The sequence below is a fragment of the Rosa chinensis genome, chromosome 5, assembly GCF_002994745.2.
Source record: "Rosa chinensis cultivar Old Blush chromosome 5, RchiOBHm-V2, whole genome shotgun sequence".
NCBI classification, from domain to species: domain Eukaryota; kingdom Viridiplantae; phylum Streptophyta; class Magnoliopsida; order Rosales; family Rosaceae; genus Rosa; species Rosa chinensis.
Genome location: NC_037092.1, coordinates 25,721,983 through 25,748,771, shown reverse-complemented (window position 1 = coordinate 25,748,771; position 26,789 = coordinate 25,721,983). Strand labels below are relative to the sequence as shown.

The 26,789-nt window shown below is 39.3% G+C and overlaps 1 protein-coding gene, 1 long non-coding RNA gene and 1 pseudogene across 2 annotated transcripts; 2 read left to right on the top strand and 1 right to left on the bottom strand.

Annotated features, from left to right (window-relative positions):
* Positions 1 to 8,542: 8,542 nt before the first annotated feature.
* Positions 8,543 to 9,358, top strand: LOC112202418. The gene is made up of 4 exons (XR_005800375.1): positions 8,543 to 8,610; positions 8,750 to 8,794; positions 8,874 to 9,104; positions 9,231 to 9,358. It is a non-coding gene; the product is annotated as an uncharacterized LOC112202418 (long non-coding RNA).
* Positions 9,359 to 15,234: 5,876 nt separating this feature from the next.
* LOC112203521 lies at positions 15,235 to 16,555 on the top strand (annotated as a pseudogene).
* An 844-nt stretch (positions 16,556 to 17,399) lies between these two features.
* On the bottom strand, positions 17,400 to 18,652 carry LOC112203520 (reticulon-4-interacting protein 1 homolog, mitochondrial). The gene is made up of 3 exons (XM_024344480.2): positions 18,526 to 18,652; positions 18,335 to 18,443; positions 17,400 to 17,690 (listed from the first exon to the last, which is right to left on the bottom strand). Exons 1-3 carry the CDS (start codon positions 18,640 to 18,642, stop codon positions 17,530 to 17,532), a joined length of 387 nt encoding a protein of 128 aa, XP_024200248.1. The 5' UTR covers positions 18,643 to 18,652; the 3' UTR covers positions 17,400 to 17,529.
* Between the last annotated feature and the right edge of the window lie 8,137 nt (positions 18,653 to 26,789).

Genomic DNA, 26,789 nt, shown 5'->3' with positions numbered 1-26,789 from the left:
TGCAGGCTGTTTTTGAGTCCCTTTCTCCCCCTTTTGTTGTGGGTGAGGACGCTTGATTTCCATTGCATACAACTTTTTGGAAAGTAGTTGATCACCCCTCATTGACACAACGCGTTTACCATCATCAGAAATGAATTTGAGTACCTGGCATCTAGTTGAAGCTTCAGCCCCCATCTTATGCAGCCAATCTCTTCCCAGTATGGAGTTATACACTGATGGCCTCTTGACGATGACAAAATCGACGATGGCCGTCTTCTCTCCGGTGGTAACTGGCAACGAAATCTCGCCTACCGGCCACGTTTTCGTTCCCTCAAATGCCGTTAAGGGTGCTCTGCTGGGTAGGATTAGTTTTCTATCCAACTAAAGTTAATCGAATGCTTCCCAAAATATCACATTAGCGCTGCTGCCCGCGTTGACCATGACTCGCCTTACAAGGGCATCGGCAAACTGAGTGGATATTACTAAGGCATCACGATAAGGGAATTGAACGCTGATGGTGTCTCCCGCAGAAAAGGTGATGACTGGCGGTGCAGAAAAGGAGCTCTGTGGCGTAATGGTGGCTCCAGCTATCTTGCATACTCTGCGAATCTTTTCCGCCTGCCTGGTTTCTGACCTAAGTCGGACCTCCTCCTCCGCTGTCGTGCAAGGGGCCCCGTGTATGGCTAATATTTCTCTGATTATCGGCCCTTGAGGTTTTTCCGGTTGATCTGCAACCTTGTCCGTTTCTTTGATGGTGGTGGTTTGGAATTATCGTAGCTTCCCTGCTTTCATAAGATCTAAGATGGCTGGTTTCAACGCTTCCCACTTATATAGCCCATGTCCGTGCGCCTCATGTAACGGACAATACTTAGCCCGCTCTATTGGATCTCTAGACTCCGCTTGGGGTGGTGGTTTCACAAAATCCCTTCATGCTGGTGTTTATTATAGATGATGGGGGGACTAATAGTGAGCCAAGCCTCTGAATGGTTTGGTCGGGTTCATGCGTCGTTACGCCTACCGCTATTTCGCCCACCATTGTCATAATACCTGTTAGACGCCCTGAGACCATGATCACCTCTTCTAGCATTCTCTCTGTCCCCCCCCCCCCCCCCCCACTAGAGGCGATAGCTGCGGTGATTAGAGCTTCCTGCGCATCCTTCGCTCGTTCAATCCTGATTTCCCCTTCGACCCGTGTGACAATGTCATCCATGTCCCGTGGCGAGTCAAGTAACAGGCTGTCATGTAGAGGTGTGCCCGGAAGGAGTCCTTCTCAGAATGCAACTGCTGCGAATTGTGGGTCACAAACATGTCGCATTTCTGACTTGAATCTTTCGAAGAATTGACCTATTTTTTCCCCCGTTTTCTGCTTGGTGCTGAATAAGGTCGCCATATCCTTCTTTTGTTTGCGGCTGCAGAAATATTGGGAGATTAAAGTCCTGCTCAAAGTGTCAAAATCCGAGATTGACTTAGGCTGGAGATCCTGAAACCAAGCCGAGGCTGGTCCCGTGAGACTTGATGGGAAGAGCTTACACATCAGCTTCTCATCTGTTGTCTCGATGGACATCTGTTGTTTGTAGCCTTTGACATGGTCTACGGGGTCAGTGGTCCCATCATATTTCTAGAAATAGGGGTTGTGAATCATCGGGGCTTTGTCGCATTTAAGATGTCGTCAGTGAATGGGGATTTTCTGACGTCCCTCGCGATCTCGGCCGCCAGCTCTCGGGGGCCAGTGCGCTTGCACTGTTCGATCATCTTCTCCATTTTCTCTCGCCATTCTTCATTGCGTGGTCGCTTGTGGCGTCCTGCCCCGATTCTACCATTATCGTTTAGCGTGCCACCCAATCTCTCAACCAAGGTTTCTCCTGCGCCACCAGCTATTGTGTTGGTTAACCTGTGGTTATGTTGGGCATCGCTGATCTCTCCATCCGAAGACTCGCTGCCGAGCTGGAGGAGCCTTTCGAGCCTTCTCCGTCGACCAGCTTCTCGGTCCTGTTTTTCCTTCCAGAGTTGCTCAAGTTCTTGTCTCAGCGTTTGTGTCTCGTTAATTGGAGGCAAGTTTAGATCGCCGACCAAGTTTAGGAGTGGCTCATTCAGGGGCTGGTCAAGGGGTTGGATTTCGTCGCTCCCAGTCCTTAGCAACAAAAAGGGGATTCCATCAGGCACAGCTCCCGCCATCACTTTTTAGGGATAAGTGTTCCCACAGATGGCGCCACTTGTTGGTGATGAAAAATTCCGTTGAGGAGTTTGACTCACCAATTAATGCAGACTGGAGCGGTAGCTGACCGGGAATAATCGAGAAGCTTCCTTCGAGCGTTGACTTGAAGTTTGATTGTCGGCTCAAGGAAGAGAGGGGGGGTACCTGCAGAAAACTCTCCGATTCCTAAGTCAGTACGTTTCTTAATTGAATGGGGGAAAACAATGTTGGAGTTCCATCCCTTACCTGGTCAGCATGCCCCCTATTTATAGGTGAGGGAGAGCTTGCCCCTCAAGTCGTGTTTAATATCGATAACTGTACTCATTACTGCCATAATTCCTCGGTATTAAATAATGCCATCACTTCGCGTTATTCAATAATGCCGTCAATAACGCCATCACTTCGCATTACGGCGTTATTGAATAACGTCATCACTGTGCTGTTATACCATTACTTCTCGTTATTAATAATGCCATTACTCCATGTTATTTAATAACGCCATTACTCCACGTTATGGAATAATGCCATTAATCCACCGCGTTATGGAATAACGCCATCACGTTATGGCATTATTCAATAATGCCATCATGTTACGTCATTATGACCGTGCCTCCATAACGCTTTTTTCATTGTGGCGTTAATAACGATATTTGCCACTGCATCTACGATTGTCATTGTCCGCGTACTTATGGCGAGGGTCAATTGTCATAATGGTGGGTCAAATTCGTCGATTATCCCCACAGTACTCGTTTGTGGCAGTCGAGTTTGATATCTACCCTAATAATAGGCATACTTCACGCCAACCAAGAATCGAAGATCCTGATTACGATCATGTGGGGATCGACATCAACTCTGTCAAGTCTAATCTTACCACGGAATGGAGTGGTGGTATCATGGAAGGAAAACAAAATAATGCCACAATTAGCTACAACTCTAACTCAAAAAATCTTAGTGTTGCCTTCACTACGTTCGTAAATCGTTACAGCAAAGTACAGGTGATCAAAAAAATTTATTGCCTGATTGATCTGCTTCAATACTTGCCCGATAGGGTCATTGTTGGATTCTCTGTAAGCGGAAAAATAAACTACACATGAAGTTGCACAAATAATAAACACAAGATGAAGATCATGTATATAGCATAACATAGCAAGATAATAACAGAATCGGTTATGAAGATGAATCATACCAGCAGTGGTAGAGAAGGCCATCGATCTTGCAACAAGGTCTTCTGTGATCCTCTCAACTTAGAAGCTACTATCTACTGGGCTAGAACTGTATGCTTGCGTATTTTGAGAGGTTACAGGGACCTTGTATTTATATTGTACAGAACAATGAATACCTGCCCATAACAGGTTACTTAATAATATCATTATTACTGTATCTAACCAAATATATCCGATATATTCTTGCTTGGTTACCAAGCCATTTAGATTCCCAATCGTAAATATTAGATTCACAAATAAATACGAATATCATGGAATAGGTTTTCTCATATTATCTCAGATTACTTTCTCTTTAGGAAACAATAGTTATTACACTTAATATGCATTCATTAGATGTTCATATCAAGTCTTACAATCTCCCACTTGAACACCTAGTGAATCCATGTAATAAGAATATTGCTCAGTATAGACATAGTAATCAACCAAAGTGTGCACAGAGATAAAATAAGTACCTTGATCTAACCAAATCTCTGTCAATGTACAACCATGTTGAAGAACCACAAAAAAGATTCAAAATTGTAAAAATTGATCCCTCTGCAATTACAAAACCCCATAATCATGCATCACATGAGACACTAGAATTATCACTTAATATGTACAGTGCCAATGAATGTGAATTTTAACTCTTGATGCATCTGTACATGGTCCTCTTAATGGTTCAATGTGCAAGAACCTCAACACTCAGTCAATGATTATAACTGATCATAATGTGTTATCAAAATTTTGATCCATAATAACTAATTGCCGAATGTATACATATATGGTAAAAGTTAGAAACGGATCAAAACATAATTCAAAAGAAAATGCTGCAGCAAAACAATATATAACTTAAAAGCCATGGAAAAATTGAATTTTATTGACTTGTAAAATTCAAATGTCAAATACAACTTGATAAGTTCTTAAGAAAAACTCAATCAAAATACAAAACTGAAACATAAATCAAAAAACTTAAAATCAGCTCAAACAAAAACAGAACTCCCACTGAATTTGGCAATACTCCCACTAGACTTTAGTATCCAAAGTAGGCAGAATGCCAATACTTCGTGCATGTGTTTGGAAAGCTGCAACAGCTAAGGGTTTTGTGAATGGATCAGCCAACTGGTTCTGGGTACTAATCTTCACAATATCAAGCTCCTTATGCTTCACCCTTTCTTTAACACTATAATATTTCAAGTCAATATGCTTAGAGTTGGTTGATCTGTTATTGTTCTTGGTAAAGTAAATTGCAGCAGAGTTGTCACAGTGTACTTTCAATGGTTTAGAAATAATTGAATTCACCAACTTGGTCTGCTGCAAGAAATTCTTTAGCCACAAGCCTTGACATGTTGCTTCATAGATGGCAATGTACTATGCCATCATAGTGGAGGTTGCAGTCTGCGTTTGCTTTACACTTTTCCATGCTATAGCCCCTCCAGCAAGCATGAATACATAGCCAGAAGTTGACTTTCCAGAATCATAATATTGCCCTGCAAAGTCTGCATCCGAAAAGCCCTCAACTTCAAGCTCATTCACTCTTCGGTAAACCAAGCTATAACTTTTGGTTTTCTGCAAGTACCTTAAGATTTTCTTCCCAGCTATCCAGTGTTCATGTCCTGGATTGGATTGAAACCTAACTAACATACTTACTACAAAAGCCAAATCAGGTCTAGTACAGACCTGAGCATACATCAAGCTCCCCACAAGCCTAGAATATGGTTTGCTCTTCATGTCTTCTTTCTCAATATCATTTTTGGGGCATTGACTCTTGTTCAGTTTATCACCCTTAGACATAGGCACTTGTCCTGGAGAACAATTATGCATTTCAAATCTCTTCAATATCTTTGAAATGTAATTCTGCTGGCATAGTCCCAGCAAGTGCTTGGTTCTATCTCTAGTGATTTCTATTCCCAGAACATAGGAAGCCTCTCCCAAGTCTTTCATAGCAAAATTACTTGAAAGGAAAGACTTGGTTTCCTGCAGCAGCCCCTTATTAGTGCTTGCCAATAAAATATCATCCACATAAAGCACAAGAAAAATAAAATTCCTACCACTGATTTTCATATACACACATTCATCAACCAAATTTTCTACGAAACCAAAAGAACTCACAACTGCATCAAACTTAAGGTACTACTGTCGTGAGGCTTGTTTCAAACCATAAATTGATTTATTGAGTTTACAAACTAAGTGTTCAGTTCCAGGCTCAATAAAACCTTCATGTTGTCTCATGTATATCTCCTCATCTAAGTCTCCATTCAAGAAGGCAGTCTTCACATCCATTTGGTGCAATTCCATGTCGAAATGTGCCACTAAAGCCATAATAATTCTGAATGCATCTTTTGTGGAAACGGGTGAAAAAGTCTCATTAAAATCTATTCCTTCTTGTTGTGTAAAGCCTTTGACTACTAGCCTAGCCTTATATCTCTCAATGGAGCCATCTGCACATCTCTTGGTTTTGTAAACCCACTTGCAGCCAATTGCTTTATGATTCTTCACAGGTTCCACCAATTCCCAGACTTGATTATCATCCATTGATTTCATTTCAGCTTTCATTGCTTCCTCCTATTTTAAACGTTGATCACTTTCAATGGCCTGCTTATAGCTTAAAGGGTCGTTATCATCAGAAAACTCCAAATCTGCCTCCTGCAAGTACACTTCATATTCTACAGTATTAATTGTTGGTCTTCTAACCCTTGTTGATCTTCTTAAAACCTGGTTATCAGCAGCAAGCTCGTTTTGAGCTTCTCCTGCAACTACATTTTCATTTTGTCCCTCCCCCACAACACCAACTTGAGGTTCTACTTCAATATCTATTGGATTTGGCAATTCAACATTTTGAGTTGGTTGTTGAACTTGTTGCACAACTCCAAGTTGAGGTTCCAGAACAGGTTCAGCAGGGATATTGAAATCAAGTGGTGTGCTTGACATTTCAGTTTCATTGTCAGGCAATTCTTGAAACTCAAGCTCAAGGTCTTCGAAAGCATGGGAATGGTTTATTTCATCAAGGAAAACAGCTCTATTTGTCTCAAAAATTCTGGTGCTATGATCAGGGCAATAAAATCTGTAACCAAAAGATCTTTCTGGATAACCAATAAAATAGGCTGAAACTATTTTGGGATCTAGTTTTCCAATATGAGGGTTGTAAGGTCTAGCTTCAGCTCTGCATCCCCAAACATGTATGTGATTCACACTAGGCGTCTTATTCTTCCACAGTTCATAAGGTGTTTTTGGGACAGCTTTACTCGGGGTTCTATTTATCAAATAATTTGCTGTTTTCAGTGCATCACCCCAAAGAAATCTAGGTAGTCCAGATGTACACATCATGCTCCTAACCATGTTTAAAAGAGACCTGTTTCTCCTTTCTGAAATTCCATTGGATTCTGGTGTTCCGGGTGTAGTATATTGAGCTTGGATTCCATGTTTTTCTAAATACAATGCAAAAGGCCCCTTTTGTTGTCCTGCCTCAGTGTATCTACTGTAATATTCTCCCCCTCTATCTGATATAACTGATTTAATCTCTTTCCCCAATTCTTTTTTTGCTTCAGCTCTAAAGATAATGAATTTCTCTAAAGCTTGAGATTTTTCAGACAACAAGAAAACATGGCAAAAACGGGTAAAGTCATCTATGAAAGTGATAAAATATCTGCTTCCACAGATGGTGGTGTTTGCAAATGGTCCACAAATATCAGTGTGGATCAACTGAAGTGGTTCAGTGTTTCTATTTGAAGTTTTATTCCTGGATTTAGTAAATTTCCCCTTAAGGCATTCTATACAAGTATCAAAATCTGACCAGTCAAGCTTAGGTAACAAATTTTCCCTTTCCATTATCTGCAATCTTTCTTTGGAAATATGAACAAGCCTTCTATGCCATAAAAATGCAGAATTTTCACTAAACTTTCTTTTCTTACTCAAGTCTGATTCACCATTTTCAATCAACATCACATCTTTAGGTAGAGAGCAATCAAGCAACCAATAATCATTAATGAAAGGAGCAAAGGCGAGAGATTTCGAACCAAAATAAACTTTTATTCCTGATAAGTTGATGAAAAAAGTACATCTTTTCTTGACTAAACACGAAACTGAAATAAGATTCCTTTTCATAGAAGGGATATAAAAAACTTTCTCTAAATCAAAAATGGCTCCAGAGCCTAATACTAGCCTAATTGTCGCTATAGTTTTAACTGCTACTCCAATTCCATTTCCCACAGAGATGTTGACTTCATTTTTCCTTGGTGCCCTCCTTGTTATGAAGCCCTGCAAATTTTTTGCAATATGTATGGGTGAGCCTGTGTCAAGAAACCAGGAACTAGGGGAAAAAATTACTAAATTTACTTCAATAGAAAACACTGGAAACCAAGACTTACCCTTTTTCACCAGCCAATCTTTAAAACCCTTACAGTTCTTTTTAATGTGCCGTTCCTTCTTGCAGAAAAAACACTTAAATGTCCCAGGTTTCTTGCCCTTATTGACACCCTTCTTAGGACCAAGTTGATATGGCTTAGTCCCGCTTGTGCCCTCACCAGAATTTGTAGCACTAGACGCTATAGCTTTATCCTTACCCTTCCATTTTTGCTTGTTAACCAGATTCACAGACATAGTCCTATGGCTCTTAATTAGCTCTTCTTCCTACATACAAATTGCTATAAGCTCATTCAAGTCCCATTTTTCCTTCTGTGAAAAATATGCAGTCTTCAGTGGGCCAAAACTAGGAGGAAGACGGATCAGGGCCAAGTGAACAATGAAGGCATCAGAGAATGCAATCTCCAATTCACCAAGTCTAGTGGTTATGTGAATAATTTTCATTATATGCTCCCTAACACTCTCTAAGGTATCAAACTTCATGCCTAAAAATAGGGGTGGGCTCGCGAAACCGAAAACCGAAAAACACAGAGCCGAAAGCCGAACTGGAGCGGAAAAGGGCCGAACTGAAAGAAAACCGAACCGAAAGCAAAAAACGGAACTGAACCGAACCGGTTCGGTTCGGTTTTCGGTTTTTGGGTGTCAGAAAACTGAAAAAACCGAACCGAACCGAATTTCCTTAAACGACGTCGTTTTTGAGTTTAAGACAGAAACCCTAAGGAGTCGCGAGATAAATACCTCTCAGTTGACTCCAGCCTTTAGTCTTCTGTTCTCCTCGCGAAGCCCAGCAGCAACTCTCCTCTTCCTCCTCAAATCGAACAAACAAAACCAAGACTCTCTTTCTACTCTCTTCAAATCTTCAATCAATTACCATGGGTAATTATCTTAGCTCTCTTATTATTTTGCGTTGTTTTGGTTACAGATCTTGTATCTAGATCTGAGATTTGGTGTTCGGTTTTTGATCTTGTTGTTTGTTTGTTTTTGATCTGACGAAAATGAAATGGTTGCTCTACAGAGGGACGATGTTGATAGCGATCCATTCATTACCACCGACTACATGGTGAGTGTTAATTTGTGATATGAGTTGTTGGTTTTGGATTTTTGAGTTTTGATCTCAGAATATATTGATTACGGTTTAGGGATAGCCATTTTGACGAGGTCACCAGACTATACAATTCTTGCAACGGATGTGGAAACTGGTTCTGCTATCGATCGTCTTGGAAATGCTCAGGAGTCTCTCTCTGCTCTTCTTAATCGGTATTCAAGAGTGCTCATTTTGGTTATATTCTGAACAATCATATCTTCATGTGATGCAGGGATTAAGGTTATAAACTTGACCGCATCTACCATTGCCTTTGGAGATGATGAAGGTTGTATTAAGGTTATTTTCTATTATTTTCTATGACTTGTGGTTCCTTTGCCTTTGTTGTGTTCTATTTTGTTTTGTTTTCCCTAATTATCATTCCTTTGTGGCTTTGCCTTTGTTCATTTTTCAGATCTGGGATACCAGACAACTATGTTGCTGCAATTCCTTTAATGCTTAGGAGGCTTACATCTCCGACATGACTTTTTCAGCTTATTCCATGAAACTCCTGGGAACTAGGTCATCCTTCCATTTTGTTGTTTTCTTTATTTATTCCTCCTTATGTGTAGCATGCTATGATTTGGTATGACCTTGAATTTGTCATTATCTGTAAATGTCATTGTTAGCCTTGCCTTCGGTTACATTACAGGTCATGTGCTTCTGGGATATATTGCTTCTAAATTTTGATAAATGTCTCTTTAGGTGTATATATATGAAATTGAAGTAATGAGAAATATCTATATTAGTGTGGCGTGCTATTGAGAAGGTCAGTAATAAGAAGTAATGTTATCTTTTCTTTACTATACAATCCCAAATTTGCTTGTTAAGTGCTTAAACAAAGATTTGAATTATAATATGTTGGAAGCACTTACACGTCTTTAATATCATAGTCACAAACTGCCATGGCATATGCAAAATTGGCTTGCATATTCTTCGGTGATTGTTTTGCTCTGGTACTTCTTAATAGTTTGTATCAGAAAAACAAAAAATTTGGATGCCTCTGTGTTGCATTATGTGAGAGAAACTGTGTGCAGCGAGTATGTGTATTGTACTGCCAGCATCTCATTGTACATGGTATGATGTGTATTACATATAACAACTCCAGTCTTAAGACTCTGGAAGTTATAGAGTATAAAGTATAAACATCCAAGTCTTCCCTTAGATAAGGGATGTGTAGTTGTTTCAAAGGCACTCTCAAGCATGAAAATAATACTTCTGCATTTTTTCATTCTTCTTCTTCTCCTTTCTCTGGCTCTGGATCATTAATTATTCACCCGCTAATGGCTTTGGATTTGCTTTTTCCTGTTTATGATTTCCCAATTCATCTTTCGTAGCACTTACACGTCTAGTTGTAAAAGAACATTTACCCCATCCCCTTCAATCAAAGTTAGATCTTTCCATTTCCCTTTGATTTGTTTGAGCAGTGGAAGGTTATGTATTATATCATCAAGAGGATAAATCTCTCTAACAGTTCAGTACTAGGGAGTCTTTCTAATGAAGTTGAGTTATTCTTTTCCTTATGAATAGGGTGGCATTCTTGTGCGGGAACCTCAACCCTGGAAGTCTTGTGATATAAATCATAAAGCTTCGGGAAAAATTCACCAACGATGTCTGGACACTTTGGTGACTTTCAGAATGATACCTGAACTTACAAAGTTATCAATGTGATACCTAGACTCATTTTTTCATATCAACGTCGTACCTACGAACAGTTTCCGTCACGGAGCCGTTAAATTTTGCATGTGCAATGCACGTGAGTCACTTAATGAAGATAAAATGACAGATTTACCCTCAAAAATTTTTGGAAAACCAACGGTGTCTGGACACTTAGGAGACTTTCAGAATGATACCTGAACTTACAAAGTTATCAATGTGATACCTGGACTCATTTTTTTGTATCAACGTTGTACCTACGACCAATTGCCGTCACGGAGCCGTTAAATTTTGCATGTGAGTAATTTGATGAAGATAAAAAGACCAATTTACCCTCAAAAGTTTTTTTTTTCTTTTTCTTTTCTTTCTTTCTTTCTTTATTCTTCTTCTTTCTTTCTTCTTCTTCTTTTTTGTTTTCTTCTTCCCCTGATTTGAATCATGAAGATTCAAATCATCTTGCTCGGCCAATTCCCACCGCCGATCACCGATCAAACACCGCTGTTGCGTCTCAATCCACCTTCATGCACCGCAGATGCTTCTGGTTCCTCCCACTTCAAATCTTACAGCAAATTGAAATTGTGCATTGAGGTTTCGCCGCTCACTCTGAGTTCATCCCCGCCGCAGACGACTTAGCCACCACCACTCTTGTTCCCTCCTCCGACCCCCTTTTATACACCATTGATCAGAAACTCAGACCCCACCAGCCCTCCACTCTCAAATCACAGCTCCAATCCCACCCCGCCATCCTCTCCGTCATTCCCGACATGCAACACCACCTCAACACCATCCTCACCTGCAACTTCACTGGTCTAGCCGACAACTTCGGCCTCTAGCCCAACTTCGATCAGAGGCAATTGTAGGCAAACAAAGATTAACATTAACTTCGGCCTCCACACCATCCTCACCTGCAGAAAATTCGAGCTGTTCTGATTCACCAGCTCCGCCACTCCACTGCTGCCCACCATTGTGCCTCGCCGATTAGCAAATAAAGAACTCAGAGCCTCCACCGTCGAGAAATGGAGGCTCATGTTCTGCATGTCCTGCGCGGCGGATATCGGCACCATCGGAGAAGATGTTGTCTGAACAGAAATTGAGTTCGGGTTCCACGGCTACAGCTCGTCGATTGCGGCCTTGGCTTTCTTGATGAGCCAATCGACAGCCATGCTGGGCCAGTCGTATCCGAGCCGGTCTTGCACGTCATAGAATTGAATGGCGGTGTGGGCGGCGAGCCGGACGCGGTGGGCCCTGGGCCCTTTGGCGGTGTAGACCTTGCTGTGGCGGTCCTTCTGGCCGGTGGCCCTTAGAATGTGGCCTCGAGCCTCCACTATTTCGATAGCGGTGGAGGAAGAAGCAGTCCTTATCCCCAAACCCAATCAAGAAGCAGTGGAGGACGATGTCATTGCGCGGTGGTGGAGGTTGTTGTGGCTCTCCCCCAATTTTCTTCCTGCATATTCGATGGTGGGTTCTCCGAAAGCGGTGGTGTTGGCAAGGAGAGAAGGAGAGAATAAAGAATCTGAAAAAGAAGAAGAAGAAGAAGAATAAAGAAAGAAAGAAAAGAAAAGGAAAAAAAAAAAACTTTTGAGGGTAAATCGGTCTTTTTGTCTTCATTAAGTGACTCACGTGCATCACAAGTGCAAAATTTAACGGCTCCGTGACGGAAATTGGTCGTAGGTACAATGTTGATCGGAAAAAATGAGTCCAGGTATCACATTGATAACTTTGTAAGTTCAGGTATCATTCTGAAAGTCTCCTAAGTGTCCAGACACCGTTGGTGAATTTTTCCAAAAAAAATTTAGGGTAAATCGGTCTTTTTATCTTCATTAAGTGACTCACTTGCATCGTACGCGCAAAATTTAACGGTTCCGTGACGGAAACTGTTCGTAGGTACGACGTTGATATGAAAAAATGAGTCCAGGTATCACATTGATAACTTTGTAAGTTCGGGTATCATTCTGAAAGTCCCTTAAGTGTCCAGACACCGTTGGTGAATTTTTCCCTAAAGCTTCTGAGGTAATCTTTCCATCTTTAATTATTTATGTTGTGGGTTTTCAAGAAGCAATTTTGTACCAAGATCTTATAGCTCTTGAAGCCTGTCAGGTCACAACTTCCTCTCTGTCTAATGTATTTTGGCAAAATCATTTTTTTGTCTCACTTTGCAGGCAACAGAACCAGTTATCAAAAGTTACATTCCAAGTGCAGCTATTTCAGGATATACTTCTAGATAATATTTTTAGAAGTTTTTTTTTTTTCTTCATATCAAAAAGGCTCCAATGGCCTTGATTCCTAATTTTTTCTATCAAAAAGGCTCCAATGGCTTTGATTTTTCCTAATTTCCAAAGTAAGTTTTGTAAGTAGATGTGTATTTTTGTTTTTGTTTTTTTTGTCGGGTAAGTAAGGGGCCTAAAAGGCCAGCAAAAAGATTAAAAAAATATAACAACTATCAAATAGGCCTAGAAAAAAGACGTCATTATTAAATAATTTTTATTTGAAAAAAAAAAAAAACCGAACCGGACCGAACCGCTCGGTTCGGTCGGTTTTCGGTTTTAATCTCTAAAAAAATACAGAACCGAACCGAAGTTCTAATCGGTTCGGTTTTCGGTTTTGGCCCAAAACAGAACCGAAGTGAACTGAACCCACCCCTACCTAAAAGCTTATCTAATAAGGCTGAAATCTCTGCTTTCTCATTCTCCTTAAAACTTCAGGCCAATAGTAGTCATAAATCCCAAAGCCGTATCAGGTTCAGCAACACTACCCCTCACCACAGGTGACATGGTTTGTTTCATAATTAGTTTGGCCATTCTATTGGCCCTATGCCACTCCGTGTGTTTCACAATTATCGCCTTAGGACTAGTATCATTCAAAACAGGTTGAGGCTCCCTCAAACACACATCAAGTCCTTGGAGGCCAAGATAAAGCTCAATACGCTCTTCCCATGTTTTAAAATTTGAGCCATTAAGAGGCTCAATGTTGTGCAGAGAATAGCCTGAGTTCATAGCTAAAAACAAAAGAAAGAAAATTTTCAGTTTTCTGTTCAAAATTTTAAAGGCTTTGTTTGAAAAACTTGAATGCAAAATTCATAGCAATCCACAGAAACTTCAAACAAGCAAACAAGTGAAAAATTTCACACAGAAAATAGAAAAGATCCCCAAAACGCACATTTAATTGGAAGGCTTTACCTATCGGCACAAAGACAATCCAATATACTGTATTTCTTAATTGTAAAACTGAAAAATTAGAAGCTAAAATATCCCTGAACTTTCAACACATATTAGCAAGAAGAAAAGATCAGTTCACCAAATATAGTTTCTAAAATTTCATATTACACTGTTGTAATTTCAAGAACATAAAAGTCTAATCCTTCTGTTGAAGATAGAATTATATTCAAAAAAATCAAAGACACAAGTTGCAATTCTATAATTGAATGGTTCTCAAAATAATCAAATGGCAGATTTATGCTACAACATATACCATAAAACTATTTTGAAAACTTAGAACTTGGCATTGTAAAGATTGAACTTTACGATCAGTTTGTTATCAAATTACAAATTAACAAGATACTGAACACTTAAGGGAGACAATCTTGTCAAAAGTAATTCAATCATAACAACATACATACATAATTCATAAGATACAGAGTAGTGAAAAACACAGAACCCATCGCTCAATCACAAGACAATTTCAACAATACAATCAAGAATTCATGATCAAGCAAAACAAAATTTAAATTCCATCCGGTCACCATCTACACTAGCCTAGATGCACGCCGGGAATGCTTCTAAGGTTCTCATTCAACATCAGAATTATGCATATACGTAAAATTCCAAGTTTTTGAAACGAAAGCTTACCGGGACGCTCCTGCGCTGCAAAGGAGGGTTAATTGAAACAAATACACATTCATAGAATCAAATCAAGGTATACCCGTAGCGAAACTTAAAGGAATTTTCAATCAGAAGCATCAAATTCTCAAAAATTGAAATTTTTCTCTCACAAAACCTAAAACCCCAAAACTGAAAACTGAAGAGGAGGGAGCGTTCTGCAACTAACGGTGTATTTTGGGGTAGCTGTACACGCGTATGCGCTCTTGGGCCAGAAAACAGCTTAAAAATTGGTCTGTGAGTATACTTGAATAAAAAGAGCAAGCCATAAAAGGTTTTGGACCTGTTCCGAATTTTATTTTTTATATTTTTTATTTTTATTTGAAAATTTTGCAACACAAAACTTAATATTGCAAAAAGCCTAATCCGGTTTATTATCATGCAACTAAAGCTCTGATACCAATTGTAAGCGGAAAAATAAACTACACATGAAGTTGCACAAATAATAAACACATGAAGATCATGTATATAGCATAACATAGCAAGATAATAACATAATCGATTATGAACATGAATCATACCAGCAGTGGTGGAGAAGGCCATCGATCTTGCAATAAGGTCTTCTGTGATCCTCTCAACTTAGAAGCTACTATCTATGGGGCTAGAACTGTATGCTTGCGTATTTTGAGAGGTCACAGGGACCTTGTATTTATATTGTACAGAACAATGAATACATGCCCATAACAGGTTACTTAATATCATTATTACTGTATCTAACAACATATATCCGATATATTCTTGCTTGGTTACCAAGCCATTTAGATTCCCAATCGTAAATATTAGATTCACAAATAAATACGAATATCATGGAATAAGTTTTCTTATATTATCTCAGATTACTTTCTCTTTAGGAAACAATAGTTATTACACTTGATATGCATTCATTAGATGTTCATATCAAGTCTTACATTCTTTGCTTCCACGGGTGCTGCAGTTGCTCTGCATAAGATCATTGCATGGAATTTTACCTCCACTCTTCTGGAGGATGATAATTCAACAAACAACAATCCTCTGGCTCGCAATAGTGCGACGACGTCCAACAACAACGTAGGACTAGCAGTCGGATTGGGTGTTGGTGGATGTGTTGCCTTGGTTGGTGCATTGGCTTTGGTTTGGTACGTCTTCTGCAGGAAGAAGAGGGGAACAGCTGGGGAAAGTACTGATGATGAATTGATGATACTTTGGATATTCATGATTTGGTTCCTGATGAATTCGAAAAGGGGATAGGCCCCAGGAAGTTTTCCTACAATGAATTGGCCCAAGCAACTAACAATTTTGCACAAGGAGAAAAGCTTGGGGAAGGAGGATTTGGCCGAGTTTATAGAGGCTGCATCAAAGATTTGAACTCATATGTTGCTGTCAAGAAGATATCCCGAGGGTCTAAACAAGGGTTGAAGGAGTATGCAGCAGCAGTAAGTATCATCAGTCGGCTGAGGCATCGGAATCTAGTGCAACTAATTGGTTGGTGCCACGAAAAGAAACTCCTAATTGTCTACGAATACATGCCCAACGGAAGCTTAGATGCTCATCTGTTCAAAGAAGAAAGCATGTTAACTTGGGAGGTAAGGTACAAAATTGCACATGGATTGGCCGCAGGATTGCTCTATCTTCACCAAGAATGGGAACAGTGTGTGCTGCACAGGGATATCAAATCCAGCAATGTTATGTTGGACTCGAATTTCAATGCCAAACTTGGAGATTTTGGGTTAGCTCGACTTGTAGACCATGGAAAAATGTCTCAAACACCGATTGCAGCGGGAACAATGGGCAACATGGCTATGGAATATGTTACAACGGGAAAGGCTAGCAAGCAAACAGATGTCTATAGTTTCGGAGTTGTTGCTTTGGAAATTTCTGCCACAGAAAACCCATTGATTCCAGGTATGAAGAGAAGCAAATCAATATGGTGAAGTGGGTTTGGGAGCTCTATGGAGATGGGAAAATTATGGAAGCAGCTGATCCGATACTGCGTGGAGAGTTTGATGTGAAACAAATGGAGTGCTTATTGATGGTTGGGTTGTGGTGCGCTCATCCGGATTACAATTTCAGGCCTTTGATACAACAAGCAATTCAAGTGCTTAACTTCGAAGTTCCATTGCCCGTTCTCCCACCAAAGATGCCAATGGCTTTTGGTCTTCCATCACTCTCAACGTTGTCCAATTGTGACACTACTGCAGGTCAAAGTGAGCCATCCATCAATTTTTCATAGTTCACCTCATCTTCTACAACAAACTCTAATCCATCAACAACATTTCAGTAAGCAAAGTTACCATTGTTGCTATAGGGTGAGTAAATTTGATAATCTCTATCCTCGAGTTTTTCATGAATTTATATAATAATTGTATTTTCTTGTATTGTAAACCTTAATGTATGTAATGTACTGTGTGCAGTTTCATTTGCTTCTTTCGATTTTTCAAGTTCTCTAAATTTTCTTCTTTCTAAGCGAAATTTTGCCTCAATCTCTCCTCCCAGCAATTCTCATCTCACCCACGAATTAGTTCCAGTTCGCTAAATCCCTCGGATAGACATTCCTTCACCAACATTGCCCTCAACATAAAAAGAGTTCAATAGTCTTGACAGGCTTTCAACAGTTGGAACAGATTATGTGGAAATAGTTGCCATTAGCTTTTATATACTGAACACAAAAAAGTAGATGTCTGAAGCAGCATTTATTTCTGCCTATCAATTACAAATGAACCATTTTAACTGCCTCTCTAAAAACAATGTTGTCAAAAATGAAAACTAGTAGCAGTTTTCAACTTCACATTCGTGGAGCAGACCAACATCCAGTTGATTATACTATCAAGACGTTCACTGCCAGTCTCAGACTACCAGTTCCATGTTTAATGGATGATATCTTAGACTTGGAGTCTTTGACTACCAATAAATATATAAAATAATTACAGTACAAGGCCATTATAAAGATCTAACTGAACTAACTGAACATTCTCAAACATTTACAAATTGCAAACGGGATATAAAAAAGAACTTTTGACCCCTGTACAACTGCTAGTTATTATTGCACGGAGAAGGCCTGGAATGCAGTAACCTCTCTCTCCAAACAAATGGTGAAGAGCAACAACCAACATAGATGCCAAGGCAAAATAGAGTGATGAATGTACGAGAAATAGGATAACCAGTGTGAGCTAGTGCTATTTTCTTTCAGTCAAGTTCGAGCACTACTTAACCATAAATCTGCTTCTTCTCCTTTGCCTCATGAGCCTCTCTCACTTGAGTGATGGGAAATGTTTTCTCCACAGGTATGTTTAACTTTCCAGCTTCAGATAGCCTCCGGATCTTATGTAACCCTTCTGAATCTGCTCTCATGAAGGTCCACCAGTACTCTACACCATCAATAGAAGAAGAAAAAATAGAAACTGTTTAATAACCCAACAATATAGCATTCTGTGTTCCATATTGTATCTAATTTTCTCTTGTTAGAGACTAATATAAATCAGTTAATCTAAACACTGTCCACCTAAAAAAAAAAACTCACAACCTGAAACCTTTTCAAGTATATAGCAAGCATTATTTCTGTATGGGGTAAAGATAAAGGACCAAAACTTATGAAAACAAGCTCCAAAGGTATGATCACAACTGGCAGTTTTGTATGGAAGAGAAAAAGTTGAGGTTCAATGCAAAGCTTTTAGTCTCAATTATCTGTTAGAATTAAACATTACTGTTTCAACTAGCGCAGAAAAACATAAACTAATGACAACAGTCAGCAACAAAATCTATTTCATAAGTATTACATTCTTCCTTAAACTCCTCTATTTAATTGCCTTTACCCTCCTCAGGGCTGCAAAGTGATCAATTAGGTCCCTAAGCAAGCTAAATAGAAAAGAGGGTTAAAAAAGTTCAAACTGCAGATCCACCAACAAATTCACATTTAATCAACCTGTCAAGAGATTCACATTTCCCCTGTTTTAACAAACAACGCACTTAAACTATGCTGAACCATTTACAAATACATAATTGTTTGTTTTACCTATTCCATGAGAAGACCGGTACTGGATCTGTTTCTTCAGTAAAACAGCACTAGCAACTGGAAGCCCAATTGCTGTCCCATATCTATCAGTCAAAGATGCTGCCTCACCCTGCAACAAATCGATGATAACATTATAAATCCTCATAAGCATATGTTGCCCCATTCTGAAAGTAAATAATTCTATGTCTCACCTGAAGTGTCATATAGTGTCTGCCTTTCTTTAACAAACTTACACTTATTCTTTCCGTCTCTGACCCACCAATGGTGTCCAAGACAGCATCAAACTTCCCCTTTATTGTCAATGCCATATCCTTAAGAATTTTCGACTATTAATTATTCTCAGGGTATTACCACCATAGCACATTCAAAAAATTTTCTACTCCAAAGTATCAGCATAACAAATATATGGAACAAGTAATAGCTGATTACATCATCACCTCAGCGGTATAGTCAACAGCCTGCTCAGCACCAGCTGCCAATACTCGATCTATACTTTGGCTTCCACATGTAGTACTGTAGTAGTAACATGGCACCTTGCGGCTACTGCAAGCTGGACTGCAGCAAAACCTACAGCTCCTCCACCACCCACCACTAAGAGCCTTTGCCTATATAGCAAATTATACTTATTTATCTTCAAATAAGGAAGAAGACAATTTATTGGTGAATAAAATGAACAAGAAGTCCACCCAAATAGTAATCATATTCTTTACAACCTTTTCTGATGAGATATTCTTTACAACCTTCAACCATCAAAACTATCAATGATACAATTAAGCCCAGATCCAAACAAAAATACTCAGAAATAGCGTAACGGACATCTTCAACCCAGTCTTTATTCAGAAACAGATAGCAACTCAGAAAATATAACATCACAAATAAATATTGGGGACTAAAAGTTTCATCCTGGCATCTCCAATGAGTCAATAAACAAATTTCAATTTGCCGAGAAATGGCCAGACAAGGACAATCTTTTCTTATACTGATAAGTATAAGCTGGGTGAAAGGAAGTCTTTTCTTATACTGATAAGTATAAGCAGGGTGAAAGGAAGACCATCATACACAATGATAAACCCATGTGAAAATTCAGTCAATACTTTTTTTTTTTGATAGAAACAACCTTTTATTGAAAAACGAAACAGAAGAACGTAACAAAAGCCATGGAAAATTAACTCAAAAAACCTTTTTGACTCAGAACTGAAACAATCAACCCAATCTTGATATATAAGAACATACCCCTCAGATATCCTTGCAGTACCTTTTAGAGCACGCCAAGCAGTCAACGCAGCAAAAGGAATGGCACTTGCTTCCTGGTATCACATAAAATTAAATAGAAGCAAGTTATGTGGTCAGAACCCAAATAAACAGAATGCAAATAGTAAACTCTGATACATTTAACTAGGGCTGCCACTTAGTTTGGTAATTGCCAAACCGACCGAACATCAACCGATGTTTTAAGTTTGGTAAACCGACTTTTTATTAACCAAGACCGATAAAACCAAAATCGAAAATTACCGAAAAATTTGGTTTGGTTTTGGTAAATACTGAATCTACCGATTATCTAAATGTTAGTTTTATATACTATGGTTTTCAATACACATACATGTATATTAAGAAATAAACATAAAATTTTTCATAATAGTATGAACATTACTACATATACTACATTAATAGTTCATGTATTGATGTAGGACGAGAATAGATCCAGTTTAGCCGAAAAACCATAAAAGTAAAGAAGCGGCGGAGAATCAAGAAGAGTGATTGGAAAATAGGTAACTCACGTGTAATGAGATTACCAGCCGCTGGAATATTCAAGAAGATTTGGTTTTGGACTTTTCGGGTTACTCGTACAAAAAGACAGGTTTTGATTCACAATCAGATTTGATCAACTTTTGGCCAGAATGTCCGTTTGAGACGCATGATCCCTTTTCAGAATGTGAACGACAAGATCTTCAAGACTCACTTTAGTGAGCCCTATCAGATTTAGGCCAAAATGTATCGTCTTAATTATTCGATTCATGATTTAATATTTTTAGGCTAGTTTTAAATTCTTTTTATTTTAGGTTTTCTAGTTTATTTTGGATTTGTTTTGTTTTAATCCGTGGGATTTAGGGTTTCATTGTTAGTCGCCCTAGGGTTTCTTTTCCCATATATAACTATCTTTTATAAGCAACCTTAAACGGCTGCAGAACTATCTTTTATCATATTATCAATCAAATTGAGATTATTCTCTTTTATCTCTTGTGGACTCCAGAATCTTTATTTTAGGTTTATTGCTTGTAAACCTCAGGTTACTTCCGACTGCATCAGGTGGTATTAGAGCAGGTCTTTCCTGTCTCTCTTATTTACCTCGATTATCCATGGGTGACGAACGAACTGCCCCAATTACAAAAGCGGATTTGGATGCCCTTACCGCTCAGATGACTGCTGTCATGAATGCTCAGATTGCTGCCATGAACGCTCAAGTGGCAGAATTTCGTGGGTTGTTGGAAGGAAGAAACAACAACAACAACAACAAATGTAACAAAGGCGGGGAAGGACAACGTGCTAGAGCTCCACATGGTGGTGGAAGTGATATTAATTATGATTCCAAGGATCTCACAACCAAAGCTGAAATTCCTTACTTTTCTGGTTACATGAGCACAGAGGAATTCCTGGATTGGCTTCTTGAGGTTGAGAGGTTCTTCAATCTAACAGATGTCCCAGAGAATAAGCAAGTCAAGATGGTTTCTCGGAAGCTGAAGAAAGATGTTGCTTATTGGTGGGATCAATTGCAGAGTTCTCATCAGAGACAAGGAAAAAAGCGTGTTCAGACATGGAGGAAGATGAAAGGTCTTCTTAGTGAAAAAATTATGCCTACAGATTTTTCAATCAAGAATTACTCCCCTAAGGTTTTCGAGGAGAAGTTAAAGTCCAAGGAGTTTTCTTTGCCCATTGAGATTAATAGTTTATCTGAAGAAAGCCAGAAGAATTTCTAATGGAAGAAGCTCCACAAGAAATTATCCATGATGACCAAGAAGATGTTAAAGATGAAATTGTTCATGAAAACATGGTGATTAATAATGAAGAAGTCTTGGAGCCTGAAATAAATCACTCAGAACTAGATGTCATTCAAGAATGCAACCCTGAGAGCCGAGAAGAATATACTAAGGTTGCCTATGAAGGCCAACATGCATATGGCAAACTCATCTTTGGCGTTGGCTTCATGATTGTGCCATCAAAATTTGCAGAGGATCAGGCCAATAATCTACAGGTTCAATTGTCTAATTCTTTCTTAGGTCTTTTGTCTCCCTCTCCTTGTCCTTTATTCAAGAGGAACTCGAGGGCGAGTTCTTTCATAGTGGAGGAGAATGATGTAGGACGAGAATGGATCCAGTTTAGCCGAAAAACCATAAAAGTAAAGAAGCGGTGGAGAATCAAGAAGAGTGATTGGAAAATAGGTAACTCACGTGTAATGAGATTACTAGCCGCTAGAATATTCAAGAAGATTTGGTTTTGGACTTTTCGGGTTACTCGTACAAAAAGACAGGTTTTGATTCACAATCAGATTTGATCAACTTTTGGCCAGAATGTCCGTTTGAGACGTATGATACCTTTTCAGAATGTGAACGACAAGATCTTCAAGACTCACTTTAGTGAGCCCTATCAGATTTAGGCCAAAATGTATCGTCTTAATTATCCGATTCATGATTTAATATTTTTAGGCTAGTTTTAAATTCTTTTTAGGGAAAATCGTCCGTACAGTACCTGACCTTTTCTCCATTCTAAACTTCAGTACCTCACGTTCAGAAAATATCAGAACGGTACCTGACCCCGACCGAAGATCGGTACCTAGTGCCGTTAGCTCCGTTACGGAAACTGATAACTGAAGGATATTTTCGTCTTTTCATGTCTTAATCCCTTATTTTTTCTATCAAAACATTTTTTTCTATTTTTTTCTCTTTCCCTACTGTTCCTCTCTCTCGTTCCCATTCAAACCCAAAATTCTCTCTCTCTCTCTCTCTCTCTCTCTCTCTCTCTCTCTCTCTCTCTCTCTCTCTCTCTCTCTCTCGTTCCAGAACAAAAGCTAGCAGAGAGAGACCAGAGAGAACCCTAAGAGAGAGAGTCCACTCGTCCGGCTGCGCCGCCATGCTTGCCTTGGCCTCTGGCCAGGTCGGCGTGTGTCGAGTGCGGCCGGACGGGATATGTGTGTAGATGATCAGAGATGGAAGTTGGGTGGCCTTCCTTTTCATTGTTTTCAGGTGGCGGCGGTGGTTGCACAGAAGAAAGGTGTGTGGCCGAGGGTGGTTTTCCGTCGTGTGGCTGAAGGGCGCACTCGGTCTGGATTCCGGGTTTGTGGATGGATATCGCTGGATACGTCATAGATCATGTGGAGTTTGGGTGTGATGTGGTTTCGGATCGCATAACAGCAGGGGGCGGAGGGAGTCACAGCGCAGCGATCGTTCTGCTCTGGCTCTCGAGGGATGGGATTGTGGCGGTGGGCGATCTGATATGCTGGTGTTCTACAGTCGTCTGGGTCTGCAAGCAACGGCGCGGTGGTCTGAGAGGTGCGATGGTGGTGGATGGGCTGGATGTGAAAAATTGTCGTGGGCTGGGGTCGATGCTTGGACCCTCCCGGTTTTGTTCCAAAGGTTGTTTTTTCTGGTGCGGCGACGGAGATTGTCCGTCAAGGGCGGCGTTGGGATGGTGGTGGTGCGTCTGGATCGGGTTTGCCTTGATGGTGGGCTTGGTTGTTACTAGTGTTTGGTTTCTCTATTTGGTTTTCATTGATAAGTCTTTTGTAGGTTATTTAGTTTTAGCTGTCGGGTCGCACTGCAATTGTTGGTATTCTCGTAATAACATCTAGTTTAATCTTACGAGCTCGAAAGATAAATTTTGATGAACTAAAAATTTAAATAATTTTCAGAACTAAAAATAGTTTAAACTAATAGAAAAAAAATATTTGCTTTTTTTCATTATTTATTTTATAAAAAAAAAACTAAAGAAAACAAAAATTAAAGGGTAAATTGGTCATTTGATGGTCAAAATATGCCAGCCGTCAGTTTTTGTAAAGGAACTAACGGCACTAGGTACCGATCTTCGGTCGGGGTCGAAACCTCAGGTATCGTTCTGATATTTTCTGAACGTGAGGTACTTTAGAATGGAGAAAAGGTCAGGTACTGTACGGACGATTTTCCCTTCTTTTTATTTTAGGTTTTCTAGTTTATTTTGGATTTGTTTTGTTTTAATCCGTGGGCTTTAGGGTTTCATTGTTAGTCGCCCTAGGGTTTCTTTTCCCATATATAACTATCTTTTATAAGCAACCTTAAACGGCTGCAGAACTATCTTTTATCATATATAAGCAACCTTAAACGGCTGCAGAACTATCTTTTATCAAATTATCAATCAAATTGAGATTATTCTCTTTTGTCTCTGGTGGACTCCAGAATCTTTATTTTAGGTTTATTGCTTGTAACCCTCAGGTTACTTCCGACTGCGTCATGTATTTTAAGTAACCTAGTCAAAGATGGTTAAATAACCTAGTTTTATTGAAAATGACTCAAACTTGATGTCATATATACAAAAGAAAGCTATAATTATGAGATGAATATAAAGTTTACGACTATAAAATTGAAGAACCTAGTTTTGTTCGTTTTAATTTTAATTACAAAAAATTAGTTGTTCTAAAGTTGATAATACCGAAAACTGAAATACCGAATTCAGTAGTTATGATTAAAAACCGAAAATTTTGGTTAGTAATTGGTAGCTCAATTTTGAAACTGAAAGTTTTGGTTTTGAAGTTGGTAATACCTATAACCGATCCGAACCGACCGAGTGACAGCCGTACATTTAACTCATCATAATGATATTTTTTAATGTAAATTGGAATCACAGTGAAATGATTACAGTAGTTTGCTCATGGTGAATACTATATTGAATTACACAGCATCAGTCATGTCAAATGCAAACCATTTCAATATTTCATTTCTCAAGAAGGCCCAAACCATAGTTAATCTACATAGATTTTCAGAACTCTTCTTACTGCTATTTGCCAAATTTCACAAACCAACTCCTCATGCTTTGTTTAACATTTGTCACTATAAATGACAGATAGGGGTCCATCTCCTAACTGTACAAGCGTCTGTTCTATTAGCTGTACAAAGCCAAATTGTTAGAGCAAGTTCACCGGGCTCTCTTATGCCCGGGCACCACGTCATTTTGAGGCTTGGGTCACCATATATTCACTATTCCTGCTTCCACCGGATTTGGGGCAAGAGCACAGTGGGAGGCCCAGGACACCAGCTCGGGCAGGAGGGTGACTGAGCCCGTGACCCAGGTTACCACGCTGGCCCAAAAAGAAGAGGAGAGGGAGACGCGCTTTGGCAAGGAGTTGCTTTCCAGTTTCTTGTCCTCTAGTGGGGACAACCTTGCAGGCGCGTGGCAGCCCCTTTTTTGTCCTGTAGTGGAATCAGTCCACAAATCTGGACCATGGCTTTTGAATATGAAAATGGATCCTACGGTGAATAATTAAGGAGCAATTGAGGTGAAAAAAAAATCAGTTAAGAGGCAAAGGTTAGATTACAACGGTAATAAAAAAAATAATTACAAAATTTGCTCACCTCCTATTTTATCTCTCACACAAAAAAATATATCATTATATCATTTTTACTTCCTCAGATTTTTTTTGTTCCTCCTCCTCATAGCTTTCATCTTCCGAAATTTTTGTTTCCAATATGAGCGTACGAGCCAAATTTATTTGAATCATATTCAAAGTGTCAGTGGAGTTACAAAAAAAAAAAAAAAAAAAAAAAACTTTTTTGGTAGACATATAATTTGTCTACCCATCAAATTTTCTTTAGTTGCATTTTCAAAATGTTCATCAATACTATTTATTTACATCATACATTTCTCATTTACACTAAAAAAATTAATAAAATATTTCATGAATAGTAACTAACTGGTGACCTTGACTCAACGGGTGGAAGCAAAGGTCTAGTGGCAGTGAACAGTTTCCTGTCCTGGTGACCTGGTGACCCAACGGGTGAACTTGCTCTTAATGCTTCCTTCATCATTTCCCTAGGTCTAGGAAAGCGAACCTTCACACACAAGGTAACGACATATCACCACCCTTAGATCCAAACATTTTTAGTTGATTAAAAACTTTATACCTACTACAAAACAATCTACTAACAGTAGCTCTATTGAAGAGCTGCACTATTACAATATCAAGGGAATGGAGAATTACAGAAGATATGCAGCCAATCAAATTGATGGAAAGCCAAAACACAACCACTAGACCTTCCTTTATAAGCTAGAAGCACAGAAAAAAGTACAAAAATATTTACCACATGTGTAATTGACGCTGGTTTTGGAGCAAGTTCATCTTCTGAAAGAATTGCATAATCAGTATAAGTACCCCTCACAGCAGTCGGATGCAATGCACCAAAAACTTCTTGTCCTACAGTAAGTCCCTTAACTGAAGCTCCCACAGCTGCAACTTCACCACTAATATCACGTCCCAGAATTAGAGGAAGCAGAGGTCCAAATATTGAACGACCATAGCCAGACCGCATCTGAAAATAATTAGACAAAAGGTAGAACGAAAGGTAGCCTACTAACCCCGTAACTCAACTCTTTATATGGTTTTAGTTCATTAAATCATTAGATTTACATTCTGGTACTTAAAGTTCCAACCATTACTGCAATACACCAATATATCATAAATGCAAGCAGTCCACCTACTCCATTTTCATCAACTCCATTTTAACTTAAGAGCTTCTTGAATCCATAGTATTTAAAGCAAACCAGACCATCTTGATTTCCATCAAACCTTCACAAAGATATTTACTATTCCTATAGCTTCCCTCTTGCCTCCCAAAGCCTCATGCCAACCCAAAACTCAACTCCGCTGCCCCTCAAGGCCATAACATGCCTATTCCTTCTAGCTCTTGCAATAAAACACACGACCTCAGCCAGAGTCCCTGATGAGGAAACCGATACGCCTCAAACCCAAATACATGTTTCCACTGTACCTCCTCCTATGGTTGGTACCACGTCAACGGGCCCTCCTCCTGTGGTCGGTGCCGCATCAGCAACCCCGAGCGCCACCACTACCACAAAACTGACCTAACAACACCATTGAGAATGATCTATATTGGATCTATAGACACCAATCATTGGTGTTGAAAGAGCAATAGACACCGCTCTAGTTACTATTTAGTGAATGGTGCCCATTGCTGCCGTGACATATACCTAAGATGCCGCTATTACTTTTTTGGTGACTTACAAATTGTGGGTTCCACAACTAGAAAACAATCTGATGTATTTATTAGTGACTTGATTTTTGCATTGTTATAATATACAATACACCCACCAATCTAAAAAATAGTGACCGCCAATATTTCAAATTAAAAAATATATATATTAAAATGAATATACAATAACAATAATTCTAATCAAACCACTTAATGAGAAAAGA